Source organism: Myxine glutinosa, chromosome 6 (genome assembly GCF_964187855.1).
Source record: "Myxine glutinosa chromosome 6, kmMyxGlut1.1, whole genome shotgun sequence".
Taxonomy (NCBI): Eukaryota; Metazoa; Chordata; class Myxini; order Myxiniformes; family Myxinidae; genus Myxine; species Myxine glutinosa.
The window spans coordinates 168,994,459-169,008,496 of NC_136266.1; the positions used below are offsets into that span (position 1 = coordinate 168,994,459).

Below are 14,038 nucleotides of genomic sequence, written 5' to 3' on the forward strand. Positions count from 1 at the left end.
GACTTCACTCAGGTATTTCATCTCCTACCCCCATAAACGTAACAATATATTGTTTGTTAACAGAGCAACAAGAGAAATTATACGAGATTTTTGCATCTATTGCTAAAAGGAGACGTGTCAGTGTGTGTTTTTCATACGAGCAATGGTACCCACCCTACGGGCGGGGCTTCAATTGGGAGGCCCAAATGAAAAGGCAAAATATCGGAAGTTGAAGGCTTTTTTTATTTTAAACGATTTATATAAACATCCATTAAATCATATCACACGCAAATCATCAAAATCTAAACAGTATTTGAAGAAAAAGCCACAAAATAAAACTTTCAACGAAAGCCACAACACTGTTAATATCAGTAAATATTATTCCATCGTGTTTGGAAAATTGGGAAAACAATGTAGCCTATTTTACTCCAGGGGGTCCCAGGATTACCCACCCAAAATGTCGTTGCGATCGGTTCAGCCGTTTTTGCGGTACCTGGGAACAGACGGACGGACAGATATTTGGTGAATTATAGTAAGATATCGAATCTGGCCGCTCACTTGTATTTACAGGAAATTATAGGAACTCAACACCGCCCATTTTTTCCCACGACTAATTCTATTATTTCCTATATTTTTGTGAGTCCGATTTATTTTTTTGGTTAATCATTTATAAATGGCTACTATTTCGTTTAAATTCTAAAAAAATATTTTAAAAAGACAATTTCATTTACAGATGTCGCGCGAGCAACGGCAGGTTAAAAGTGCCCGGATGAGCATAAATGGGTCACTGAAAACGCACACACAGCACAGGCACGAAAGGCCTCATTAGCATTCATAAAAGCATGAATTTGGACTCACCAACGTTGTAAGCTACAGTGAGGAAGTCGATAAGCAAAGGAGGCCGACGCATAAACGGTATCACATGATCGGGTAACAGCACCAACACTCGTTTGTAGAGGTTCCGAGGCAGCTGTTGATATGCAGTAGAAAAATAAATAAATTAATAATGAGAAAGAAAACGAATAAGCAGTTAAATTTTGTGTGAAAACTATGTGCACCGACAATGCTCACTCAGTAATGAAAATGGTTATAGGATTCACAATGAAGACTGAAAATTTTGAGCAAAAACGGAACAAATCATACATAAGCATGCACACATTAATCATCCACAGATATAATAACAAAATAAAAATTGCAAATCTACTACATCCAATTATTTCAGAAACGAAATTTTTTTTAAGGACTATTTGTCGTATCAATGCCAAGTTACAAAAGAAGGAAATATTTTCAATGCAGCCAAATATAATCGAGGAAGTAGTTACATATCTATGGCATGCCAACAGTGATTGAAATAACAAAGAAAACCAAACACAATATTAAAATTCTGCATGTACGCATCAGCGGATGTGCACATATTTGGTGTCACACAAAATTGAGCTGTTAATTACCTCCGCCACCAAAGGTGGATGGAGGTTATGTTTTCACCCCTGTCTGTCCGTTTGTGAACAAAATAACTCAAAAAGTTGTGGACGGATTCGGACGAAATTTGGCAGAGATGTAGCGTATGTGAGTGACAAGGACGAAATGATTAGATTTTGGTGAAGATCCGGATTCGGATCCGGCTACGAGAATTTTTTAAGTGATTCTTCACCATTGGGAGATAGGACCAAAAACGATACATAGCAGGATATCTCAAAAAGTTATGGATGGATTTGGACGAAACTTGTTGGACCGGGTGGGTGTGTGACAAGGAAGAATCGATTCAATTTTGGTGAAGATCTGGATCCGGATCCAGCTAGTAGAATTTTTAAAGCGATTCTTCACCATCGAGTGATATGGCCAACCAGGCGGAGGTATGCTCTCGACTGAGTGCTGTTCTTGTATTCAAATATGCTCTACTGTGCCCTCTACATAACAAATGAAAATGTGTTTATTTGAATGCTCCATCAATATACAACAAACAATATGGTGGATTTAAAAATGTAAAATAAAAGTTTTCGCAAATTCAACATTCATAGAATATTACGTCCAAACAGACAGTGTCGGGCCCCGATTGCTTGAAGCTCAGATACACGCAATCCTGTGGATAAATTACCCATCCATCAGATAAGATTTATCCACTGGATGATTTCTGTTGCTAAAAGGCTGGATAACTTTAACCGCTGCATAAAGTTGTATGTTTTGGGATAATTTTATCCGAGTCTCACAGGTCCGGATAACAAATTCAAATGGTGTGATTCAAAAGGCATGGAAGGCGCGGTTGCGATGGCCAACCATGCCTTCCTCTTGTCATCATTTATTGCGGTGTTGGAAAATTTACTCCTGATGACCTTGACATACTTTCGTCACCCAACAAAGCATATCCCGTCCAGATGGCGAAAAGTTTGCCTTCCTCTGTAGTTTACTGTCTTCTACCGCCATAATTGTTTGCCAGTAGACGACAGTACAAAGCATTGTGGGACACCATACATCATATCAAATGTTTATCCACACCTTATCCAACAGAAATCTATCCTACCCTTATCCATCCTTCGAACAATTGTAGCTTATCCGTCGGTTAGTTAACCATGGGATAAGAACTTTAACCACAGGATAGCTCTTTACCACTGGTTAAATTATCCAAGTTTTGAACAACCTCAAACCTGTATCTCAAATCTGTCTCCTTCCTCCAAATCCAGGTGGCGTCTGGTCAAATCCGTTTCTGGTGTTTGTTCCCCCTCCATCCCCTCCCTTACCTCAAATGGCTACACAGTTGACACCGCAAGTGACAAAGCCGAATGCCTCAACTCTGTGTTTGCCTCTAAATCTTGTGTCCCAAACCCATCTCTCTCTGTTCCCACCTTACCCAGTCGAACCCAGCTGCTCCTGGACTATGTGTCCTTCTCACCTGACAAGGTGGAGAAGTTTTTGTCAAACCTCGACTCTGATTCTGCAACTAAAACTGATTACTCCGATTTTCTGATTACTCTCTAACTCGACTCTGATTTTAGGCCCACTGGTCCAGAAATCCTGCTCTGCCACTATCTCACCCCCTCTCTGTTCTTTTCACACTCTCTTTCGCTCAAGGTCATCTGCCAGCATCTTGGAAATCAGCAAACATTACCACTTTACCGAATCGAGCTGAGCTGTACCGAATCGAGCTGCTCCTCACCACATACAAAAAAGGTGCAAAAACAGATCCTTGCAACTACAGACCAATCAGCCTGCTCCCAATTATCAGCAAAGTCATGGATTCCATCATTGCTTCGGATATCAAATCCTTCCTCTTCTCCAATGGCTTGATCTCCGATCATCAATTTGGATTCAGACCAGATCATTCGACTATGGACATGTTGCTTCTGTTGTCTCAACAATGGATGGAGGTCCTCAATGCCAAACAGGAAATCAGAGCTGTCTTCCTTGACATATCACGTGCCTTCGATACGGTCTTGCACCCAGCTCTGCTCACCAAACTCTCCTCCTATGCTTCCTTTGTGAAGTCCTTTCTCCATGGATATGCTCCTTTTCTCCATGGAAATCACGCATGGCTTGCGGACTTCCTCTCTGCTCGTAGTCAATGTGTGGCCCTGAATGGATTTCTCTCATCTCCCCTTCCTGTTCTGGCTGAAGTTCCCCAAGGTAGTGTTCTGGGCCCTGTGCTTTTTCTGGTCTTCATCAATGATCTCTCCGACTCTCTGGAAAATTCTCTCTATCTCTTTGCTGATGACTCCACTCTCTGCCGCTCCATTCCTCATCCCTCAGATCAGCAGTCTGCAGCCTCCTCACTCTCTGCAGACCTGGACAAAATCACAGACTGGTCAAACAAGTGGAACATATCTTTCAATCCTGACAAATCTCACACTCTTACTATGTCTCTCCGAAAAGACCGACTGGAAAACCCTCCCATCCACTTTCTCAACAATCCTCTCCAAGAAGTTCTGTCACTCAAGCTTTTGGGTCTCACTATCTGCCATGATCTTTCTTGGGAAAACCAAATTTCCAAGCTGGGCTCCAAAGCCAGTCGCTGACTGGGCATCCTCCGTCGTGCGAAGTCCTTCCTTGGCACACCTGAGTTCCTCACCACATACAAGGCTTTCATCCGCAGCTCAATGGAATACTGTTCCCCCCCTCTGGGCCGGTGCTCCTGCCTCACACCTAGCTCGGCTTCACGCTGTTGAAACCAAAGCTTTCAGAATCATTGGAATCTTCTGCGATGAAGCTATCTCCGAGGGCCTTTCACTCACTCACCGCAGGCAGGTTGGTGGTCTTTCTGTCTTCTACCGACTCCTATCCGGCCTTGCTACCCCAGCTCTATCTGTGCTCAGTCCCCCATATATTCCTACAGGTCGCACAAGATCTGCCAGCAACAACCCTCATCTGGTGAAACTGCCAAAATCAAGGCTCTCTGCTCACCTTCACTCTTTCATTCCCCTTTTCTACCGCCTCTGGAACAAAATTCCTCACTCTCTTCAATCCCACTCCTCCCTCCAGGTCTTCAAAACAGCTGTTCACCACCATCTCTTATCTTCCCCCATCCAAAACCTTGATCTTTTCTACTGCCGCTAATTCACTCCAGATCCACTTTTTTGAAATTCCAACTTCTTTCCTGGAAGTCCTTGCAGTGTCCATATGTTTTATACCTCTCCCACCTCCCTCCAAGCCCTCTCCCTCCCACAGTTCTCTCGATGTCCCTGCTCTAAAATGTTGTGTTTGTGTCCTTCCCCCCCTCTCTCCCCATCATGTCTACCGCTCCCCTTATTTTGTGTTTTTTGTGTCGGTTTGACTTTTTGTGTGATTAATGGCTCTTTCACAAGCCTCGATCTTGTACACAAAAAAAATTTAAAAAAAATAAAAATAAATAAATTTTTTTTTTTAAAAAAACCAGGGCCAGGTGTTGGCACCCTTACATAACCATAACCGATTCATGTGACACTGAAATACGTAAAAATTATCCAAACTACCACAATACAAAAAGTAAATATGTATTGCACACCTCACAAGGAAGGCTTTTCACCACAATGGATTGTCAACTTACTCTGTTTTTCAAGAAATGGAGCCACATGTTTTCAAAGCCTTTGCTGTGCTCCTGCAAAAAGACAAATCATGTGCTCGCTCAGGCTTTTCAATGTAGCACCTGTGGCTCTTTTCTTGAGCCAACCTGCACCATGTAAGGCCTCCACCTCTTGAGCATAGATGCCGAACATGCTTATGCATTTCTCCAAAGGATCAAGATTAATGCCAATAGCAGATTCATAACTAGTACATGTACATTTCACTTCCTGGAGTGGAAATTCCCATGTTCAGACACCAGAAGAAGTTTGAGAGCAACTTTATCAAGAAAAGAGACAGGAAAAGAAAGTCCTCTCACGTGCCCATCATCACACTCCTGTACCACTTGGAACTATAAAACATACGCTTAGGAGATGGGGATAAGGGGCGCAATTATTAGGATATACTGTACAATATTGTTTAGCTATTGTCACAAATAAATCATGAAAAGGGATACCACACCTATCATGTACCTTTCAAATCTTACCTATTCTATGGGTTTGGGCCTTGGAATTATGAGGATTTCATCTTCCAATACTCCACCAAGACCTTTCACCCATTTTAAATTGCAGAATCTCCTTGCCAGCTTCATCAACATGTAGAGTCATGGCCAAAAATATTGGCACCCTTGCACGTTTTTCAGATAACTCACAATTTTCTGTTGAAATTGACAAAAGTATTTGGTCTCTACAATTCTTCATTTCACTGTTAATATTACAGAACCTTCGTTTTTGATTCAGAACTTAATATATCCTTTTAAATCAGAAAATAAAAAGAAATGGCATTGACAAAATTATTGACACCCAAGACTTCATATTTGGCAACACAGACTTTGGACAAAATAACTGCAGTCAAACGCTTCCCATAGCCATGAATGAGCTTCCCACACCTCTCTACTGGCAGTTTGACCCACTATTCCTGTGCAAACTGCTCCTGTTCTCCCAGATTTGAAGTGTACCTTCTCCCAACTGCTGTTTTCAGAACCCCCCACAGGTGTTCAATGGGATTTAGATCTGGACTTATTGCTGGCCACTTCAGAACAGTCTAGCGTTTTGTCTTAGGCCATTCCTAGGTGCTTTTTGAATTGTGTTTGGGGTCATTGTCCTGCAGAAAGACCCATGACCTTTGATGGAGACGGAGCTTTTTGACACTGGGTTGAACATAGCGCTCCAAAATGCCTTGGTAATCTCCCGATTTCATGATGCCATGCACACAATCAAGGCACCCAGTGCCAGAGGCACCAGAGCAACCCCAAAACATCACGGAACCTCCTCCATGTTTGACTGGAGAGAACGTTTTCTTTTCTTTGAAGGCTTCAGTTTGTTTTCTGTAAATATGGAGATGATGTGCTTTACCAAAAAGCTCTAATGTGGTCTCATCTGTCCACAGAAGGATTCTGGCTTGTTCAGGTGTGTTGAGGCAAACTCCAGTCAGGCTTTTTTGTGTGTCTCTCTCTCTCTCAGCAGTGGGGTCCTCCACGGTCTCCTACCACAGAACCCCCTTTCATCGAGTTGACGATGGATGGTATGAGTTGAATCTGTCGTACCTTGTGTCTAAGGGTCAGCTTGAATCTGTTTGGCAGTTGATCGAGGTGCTTTCTCCACCATTTGAAGAATCCTTCACTGCAATCTCCGATTAAGTTTTCTTTCGCGGCCACGTCCAGGGAGGTTGTCTACAGTGACATGGGCCTTAAACTTCCTGATAACATTGCGTACGATGGACACAGGAACATCAAGGTCTCTGGAGATGGACTTGTCGCCTTGAGATTGTCCATGCTTGGCTACAATCTTGTGTCTAACGTCCTCAGATAATTCTCTGGTTTTCTTTCTTTTCTCCAAGCTCATTGCGGTACACACAGTGACACAAAACACCAGAATGACTCCTTTTTTTCTATTCAAACTGTTGAATGAGTGATTTTTATATTGCAGGCACCTGCAACTCACCACAGGTGAGTTCAATTCCAAAGTAAAGGATAATCACCTGCTTGAAATATAATTATTTCTAACAACTTCTGAAAGGTGCCAATAATATTATCCGGGCCATTTTAGGATCTATGTGTGGAATAAGCTACGGTTTAGTTTATTTTTCAGCTTTTTTGTTTGTTCCACTGCAAACCAAAGAAATACATTTGTGGATACCAAAAGATTTTTTAATTTCAACAATTTTCTGGAAGAAATGGTGCATTATTTGAAAAAAGTGCAAGGGTGCCAATATTTTTGGCCACGACTGTACCATGGCCGATGGGGAGCGTCGGTGCTACTGAAGCAGTCACCAAGCTATAATCTTGGTTGGGTCACCACTCCGACTCAGGAAGTCAGGGCAGGAATTTGAAATTTGCTCATGGTGCCGGCTATAACTCGCCTAATCTTCACAAAGGACTTTAACGTACACCAACTAATGTCGGCAGACGGAACGCCAAGTTTAACGTCCACCCAAGGGAAGGAGCACACCTTGATGAATCACCCTGCCTGTGAACCACTGAGATGGCAGTTTATAGCTGGGCAGAGATTCAAACCCTACCTATACAGCTTAGAGGCAAATGTGCGTACCTCAGACCTAGGCCATCCTGCCCGCCTCCTTGCCATTCAGAGACTAGAACTATGCATTACATGCTTATGACTGAGTAACAATTTAAATGTTCATCATGAATACCCCTAAGGAAAGCGTAACACCACAGACAGCATAAGGACACCCTGAATATGTGTGCCCATGTTGGCCTAAAACTGGAGGAATTGGCAAAAAAATAAAATAACCACACACACACCATTCGTACTTTATCATGTAAATAAACCTGTTCCATTTATAAATGGGATCATCTGAGAAGCAAGACAGATCCAACATTAATTACATGCACTTACAGAAGTTATTCAGTAATCATCAGAGTGGTTTAGTCATAATTGCAAACGACATGGGAAAATCAATTACATTTATATACCCACTAAGCACAACAGCTGGCCTTATATTTGTGTAGATTTGAAGCTTAAACACAAACAAATGGAAATAATTCAGTCGATCGTTTGAATGAAATGAATGAATGATCGTTTTAAGGCCATTTTCCCCGCTAGAGCGGGGGTTAGCCTTGCGGGCCCCATGACAATCATGGTTCCCTTTTTGAGGCAATGTTTTTATGGCCGGATGCCCTTCCTGACGCCAACCCTTGGTCACGCTCTTACGATGCGCAGGGATACGGTGTACCAATTCTAAACCGGGGTACACACCGTGATCATTCATCCCAGCAAGCTGGTCCTCAATTTGCCGACCTCGGAAGGATGACAGGCTGAGTCAACCCCCCTGGCGTTAATTCAGCGATCGATCGTGATTCAAACCCAGGATTCTAGGATCCCAAGCCGGCACCCTAACCGCTAAGCCAACACCAGGCTTTATCCAACCACGCTGAGGCACCAGGAACATACTCTCGATCGTTTACAAGCAGTCATTCAGTGAAGTAGGAAACGAGGACTTCATCCTATTCATTCACAATGTTTATCGACAAATAAAGTTCACAGATTCTTACCTTAACATCACAACACTTGCTCTTCTTGATGGAATCTGTACACAAACAAGATCATGCAGACGTTATCAGAAGCGAGAACAGCTTTTGTTAGTCTCAATTAATAAAGCAAGATCTAAACAAGGGTAACAAGAAAGAGCGATCAGAGATTGCAGACCCTCACCAGGACGTGTTTTAGTGGTTTGTAAGGCTTTTGTGTTAAAACAAATATGGCGGCCGAACCACGTGACCGATGACGCCATCATTATTTATATTTTTTCCCCACTAATTTCTCCATAGATTATGCTCACGAAATTTAATCTTGATCGGATGAAGTTTTGTACTTGTCGAATTATGACGTCATAATGGACACACCGATATCATCATTAACATATCTTATTCCCCATGGAGAGTTCTTTACAATGAGCCGTGTCTCAATTTTTTCTATGCAGCGCTTTCGGAGATATAGAGGTGCAATTTTTTTAGGTTTTTCGAATATGGCGCTCATACCATGTAGCCTATGACGTCATAATTATCATTAAAAAATTATACAGGAGGAGGTGCAAATATGCTGAAAATTTCTTGTCAATCGGATCAACAGTTGCAGAGAAAATCATATTTATTTTGTGTGGACTAACGGACAAAAATGCAGTACCCTCTCCTCTGGCGAGGGTAATAATCTGACTCATTTACAAATGATGAAAAAGCATGTAATTAAATGTATGTTTTGGTCACTTGTGTAGAAATGCAGTGCGAGTCAGAAAAGTCAGCAAACAGGCTCAGAGGATCATCATATTTAGTCGTGCATTAAAAGCATAGTACTATAGAACTGAGGATACGAGCTATCACAACCCAATAGCTCGCAAAACATGACATCCCACTGGCCCGCAACGCTCCCACTGGCCCGCATCGCTCCCAATCTGAATCAGGCCTTCGAACATACTCTCGAAATCGACTTAGATATGAAGTTTCATTCACTACCTCACAGGCACTATGCAAACTACAACGGCACTCAGTAGAGCGCATACCTATGCCAGGTTGAACAGTTTACATTTTGTATCCCACTAATAGGTCAGGTCTGGATCCGGACCTGAACCAAGATCTAATCCGGACCTGAACCAAGATCCAATCCTGACCTGAACCAAGATCCAATCCGGACCTGAACCAAGATCTAATCCGGACTTGAACCAAGGGTGAAAGCTACTCAAGGTTTGGGGGGTTGTATGGAGTACAGTCCAACTTTATCGGTCATCGGAACTGCACAATGATTGTAATCTGTCGGTACAGATTCCTGAAAAATAGGTGATAGACCGTTGGGTATGGAACAAGGAATAATTGATTTGAATTTGGTGAAGATCTAAATACGGATCTGGATATGATAAATAAATAAAAATTTCTAAGTGATTCTTCACCATTGAGTGATAGGGAGGAAATGATATATAGCATGATATTTGGAGAATTTGAGGACAATTTACGACAAAACTAGGTAGATGAGTTGGTTAGGCGACAAGAACAAGCAGATTAGATTTTAGTTCAGGTCAAAATCCAGATCTTGCCAATCAGTGGGATACAAAACGTAAACTGTTCGGCCTGGCGGAGGTATGCTCTCGAAAGAGTGCCGCTTCTAGTTATGTAGTGCAGTAATGTTGGTGGATTTTCAAGCAGATGAAAGATGACCTGTGGTAAATTACAGGGTGAAAAGGGCAGAGAGAGGATGTGCAAGAGCAGCAGAGCAGGTTTGTGGACACGTGAGCTGATGCAGTCCGGTCCAGTAGCAAAGCAAGAGTCGAGGGTTGAAATAATCTTCTCCACCTTCTCAAGTGCAAAATAAACAGAAGCCAGGAGCAGTTGGGTATGATAGGGCAGGATGGGTAACGAGAGTGAGGGGTTGGGGGCACAAGATTTGTAAGCAAACACAGAATTGAGGCATTCAGCCTTCTCACGAGCGGAATAGGCTGTGATGCAATTTGAATAGGGGGAAGGGATGGAAGGGGAGCATACTCCAGAGACGGACTTAACAAGGCGCCACCCGGTTTTAGAGGAGGGAGACGAGTTTGAAAGTTCATTTTTGAGGTTGGACAAATATTGTTTTCTGGATCTCCTGCGAGTGGGCACACACTTGTTGCGGACTTTTTGGAATGCACAGAGATTGCCTTCGGTTGGATTAGCCTTCCAGGAAGAGAAGGCAAGTTCTTTCAGAGCAACTACCTCAACACAGGATTCAGTGTACTGCAGGCAGGAGTGAAGAGGGGTGGGATGATTGAAGATGAGAAGCGATAAATCTGTGCATGAGAGAGCAGGTTTCTGTTGAAGAATTCTCAGGCTGAGTTAACATCAGGGGCAGTAGATATGGGAGACCAGTCCTGAAGAGAGATGGCTGCTTGCAGTCACTGCAAATTTGCTTCAAGTGAAATGCCAGATTTTTACTTTTTTGCTTCACTGAATTTTTTTTTACATAGCACGATCCCACGTCCATATTATGTACAGCTTTATTCATGTACCATCTTCGTGCCATCCGATTTATTTCTGCAACGTCTAAGTTGATGGATTAAATAATTATTGCACATTTGACAATCTTGTCAAACAAAACAAAACTTATGCAGATGTACATGTACATACAAGTATCATTGGAAAACAAGAATGACAGCATTGTGGTCACAACCTGCGACACAAGATATATATTTTCACCTCCTCTGTCCATTAAACTCCCTCAGCCTAGCTGTGGAAGGTATTATACAATTAATCTCCGAGAGTCTTCATGATTTGGTTCAATATCAATTGCGAGGACAGCTGGGTCTGGTTTTCACAACCCTTCTCCCCCCTCCCCACACCTACGATATTACGTAACAAGTAACACTTAGAGGCACCCCTCCTGCCACCCGCCACCCCCCCACTCCCCTCACCCCAATTCCAATCTATATTTGACTCAAACAAAGCCAATGGAAATCTGACGCAGCAAACCCGGGCAGTGTATTGTTATGTCGGGGGGTAGAGGAATATCTCGAGCCAGGTAGATCTGCATTGGTAGGTACTCGACTGTCGTGATAGGTAATCTACCTGTAATAAGTTCTGTGTGTAGCCCGAATGTCGGAATAAGTTGTATCTTCGTCCTCGCCACGAGGGGGCAGGGCATGCTAATTAGTACAGGGATTATGGGTAAAATTCCCTCGTTTGTCGTTCCCTCTGTGAGCAATCCAGTGTCCCTTATGGCAATACATCCTATAGACACTTAGATAGGTCCATTAGTGCACACATTAAGTAGTATGCCACCATGGACGACAAAACATCGTGCCAGGCAGGCTGGAACCATGCCCAGGGAATGTGTGATTGGTTGGGGGAAGGAAGCGGCGCACTGATTGGCCACCGACCGTTGGCACCTCGGCCAATCAGTGCGGAAGGCGCGAACACTTGGCCAATCAGTGTGGTAGGCGCGGAAACGCTACTTAAAAGCAGGTCGCTAGTTGGAGGACAAGCGCCGGTGACGTCAGAAGGTGGGAAAGACCACAAAGAAGGGAGGGACTGATTGGTAACGCGGGAGAATTGACGTCAGACCACGGGGGACAAAACGAGTGGCTAGCGGACTTCCCTGGTTCGGTCGTCGTCTTCTTCCCTGCGTTCCTCCCTGGTCGTCTTCCCTGGTCGGCTTCCCTGGTTCGGTCGTCGGCTTCCCTGGTTTATTCGTGGGCTTCCCTGGTTCGGTCGTCGGCTTCCCTGGTTCGGTCGTCGGCTTCCCTGGTTCGGTCGTCGGCTTCCCTGGTTCGGTCGTTGGGCTTCCCTGGTTCGGTCGTCGGGCTTCCCTGGTTCGGTCGTCGGGCTTCCCTGGTTCGGTCGTCGGGCTTCCCTGGTTCGGTCGTCGGGCTTCCCTGGTTCGGTCGTCGGGCTTCCCTGGTTCGGTCGTCGGGCTTCCCTGGTTCGGTCGTCGGGCTTCCCTGGTTCGGTCGTCGGGCTTCCCTGTTTCGGTCATCTTCTTCCCTGCGTTCCTCCCTGCGTTCTTCCCTGGTGGTTCGTCGACTTCGCTGGGTTCTTGTCGTGGTGTTTGGAGCGGTGCTTGGAGCGGTGATTGGTGCTTGGAGCGAGGCTTGGTGCTGCGAGCGAGGCGTGCCGCTGAGCAGACGAGACCGGGGCGAGCGGGTCGCTCGGGGCCTAGCAGGGCGTGAACGAGGCGGACGGAGGCCTGCTTCTTGCGAACACCGGAGCCTAGACGACTCCTGATGGACGCTACAGACTACAGACACAGATAAGCTCGCACCCACAAACGCGCACAACACGATGATTTCTTTATTTAATTCACCCCCCCCCCCCCCCCCCCCATGCTGTTGTTGAAGCGAGGTGTGCGGGATCCGGTTTAGGAACCATAATTAGTTCTTCCGTCACGTTTCGTTGTATCGGGTTCCGTAATAAATCTTTATTATTGTACATTTTACCCCTGTGTCTGTTTTGAGTTCATTCCCTACAGGATCGAGGGCTGCCGTCGGGGCGTCAGGTAAGAGCTTGCCGCTTCTTCCTCTTCATTCTTCCACCCGTGCTTTTATAGTCGAATCCGTCATTGATCGTCGCCTCCGTTAAAGCACGTTTGGTCATCCGCGATCCCACGCTATTAACCGAGGGCATTTGCGCGACAGTATAATCAGCAGATCCCTAAAGGCCTGATGTCTTAAGCCCACCAGAAAACCAAGATGGCGGCCGTATTATTTTGGCTGGATGCAATTGTGGTTGGTGTCCGGCAGCTGTCTGACCAATCGGTACACATTTCAAAAATGTACCCCCAACAAGAACAACAGCAACAACCACGCTGAGTTCTTGTGGACCTGCGACACAACGCAGGTAAAAAAAAAGTATATTGTGAATTTACAAATGTTAGGGTTTTGTAATCATCGAAATTTATCGTAGGCAGGAAAAGATAGCATATTGTAAATATTACTTTTGTTTCAGTATCTCCATGAATACATAGAAAATGGTCCTGGAAGTGCTCACCGTAGTTTGTATCCTTTCATTTGCTACAGGTAGACTTTGCTGTTATGTGCATGCATCGGTGCAAGACCTGATGACCTTGGCTCAAAGTACATGCACCCTCATTTTTCATGTAAGAGTAATCACAAGTATTACAGATATGGATTACTTCTTGTTTGATTTGTAACCTAATTATCATTCAAGGCCATAACTCTGCACTGATTCATCACCTGTCACCCACATCGTCATCATCATTCTTTGCTTCATTGAGACTCTGCACATCAACAAAGATCAGTGTAAGTCTGCAAGGCAAATCACTCGTCACACAGGAGCACTATCTACTTTTGCACTGAGACTCTTTACACCGACACCGAGTGAGCTCACGTACATCATCTGGTGCTGAAGATAGGTCCATCCAGTCTCTGAAGAGTAAATCGTCATGTCTTCCAACTATGATTAACAGGTGAAGAGTTGTTGCTATTACTAGGTACAAGTGACATTCTTCAAATGGTAGCTTGTAGTTTTCTCTCTGTATAATATGTTTAAGGAGAGAATCTTGGTTACTAACCTTTCCGCCTTTTATCCCATCTG

General features: G+C 44.1%; 1 protein-coding gene across 1 annotated transcript in view; it reads right to left on the reverse strand.

Moving 5' to 3' along the window:
- NOC4L (nucleolar complex associated 4 homolog) overlaps window positions 1-14,038 on the reverse strand; it is a 99,025-nt gene that overhangs the window by 44,695 nt on the left and 40,292 nt on the right. The window contains exons 7-9 of the mRNA XM_078780867.1: window positions 8,522-8,556; window positions 4,994-5,044; window positions 838-949 (exon numbers count right to left, since the gene is read on the reverse strand). Of these exons, the coding sequence (XP_078636993.1) occupies window positions 838-949; window positions 4,994-5,044; window positions 8,522-8,556 (198 nt within the window). The remainder of the gene's footprint in view (window positions 1-837; window positions 950-4,993; window positions 5,045-8,521; window positions 8,557-14,038) is intronic.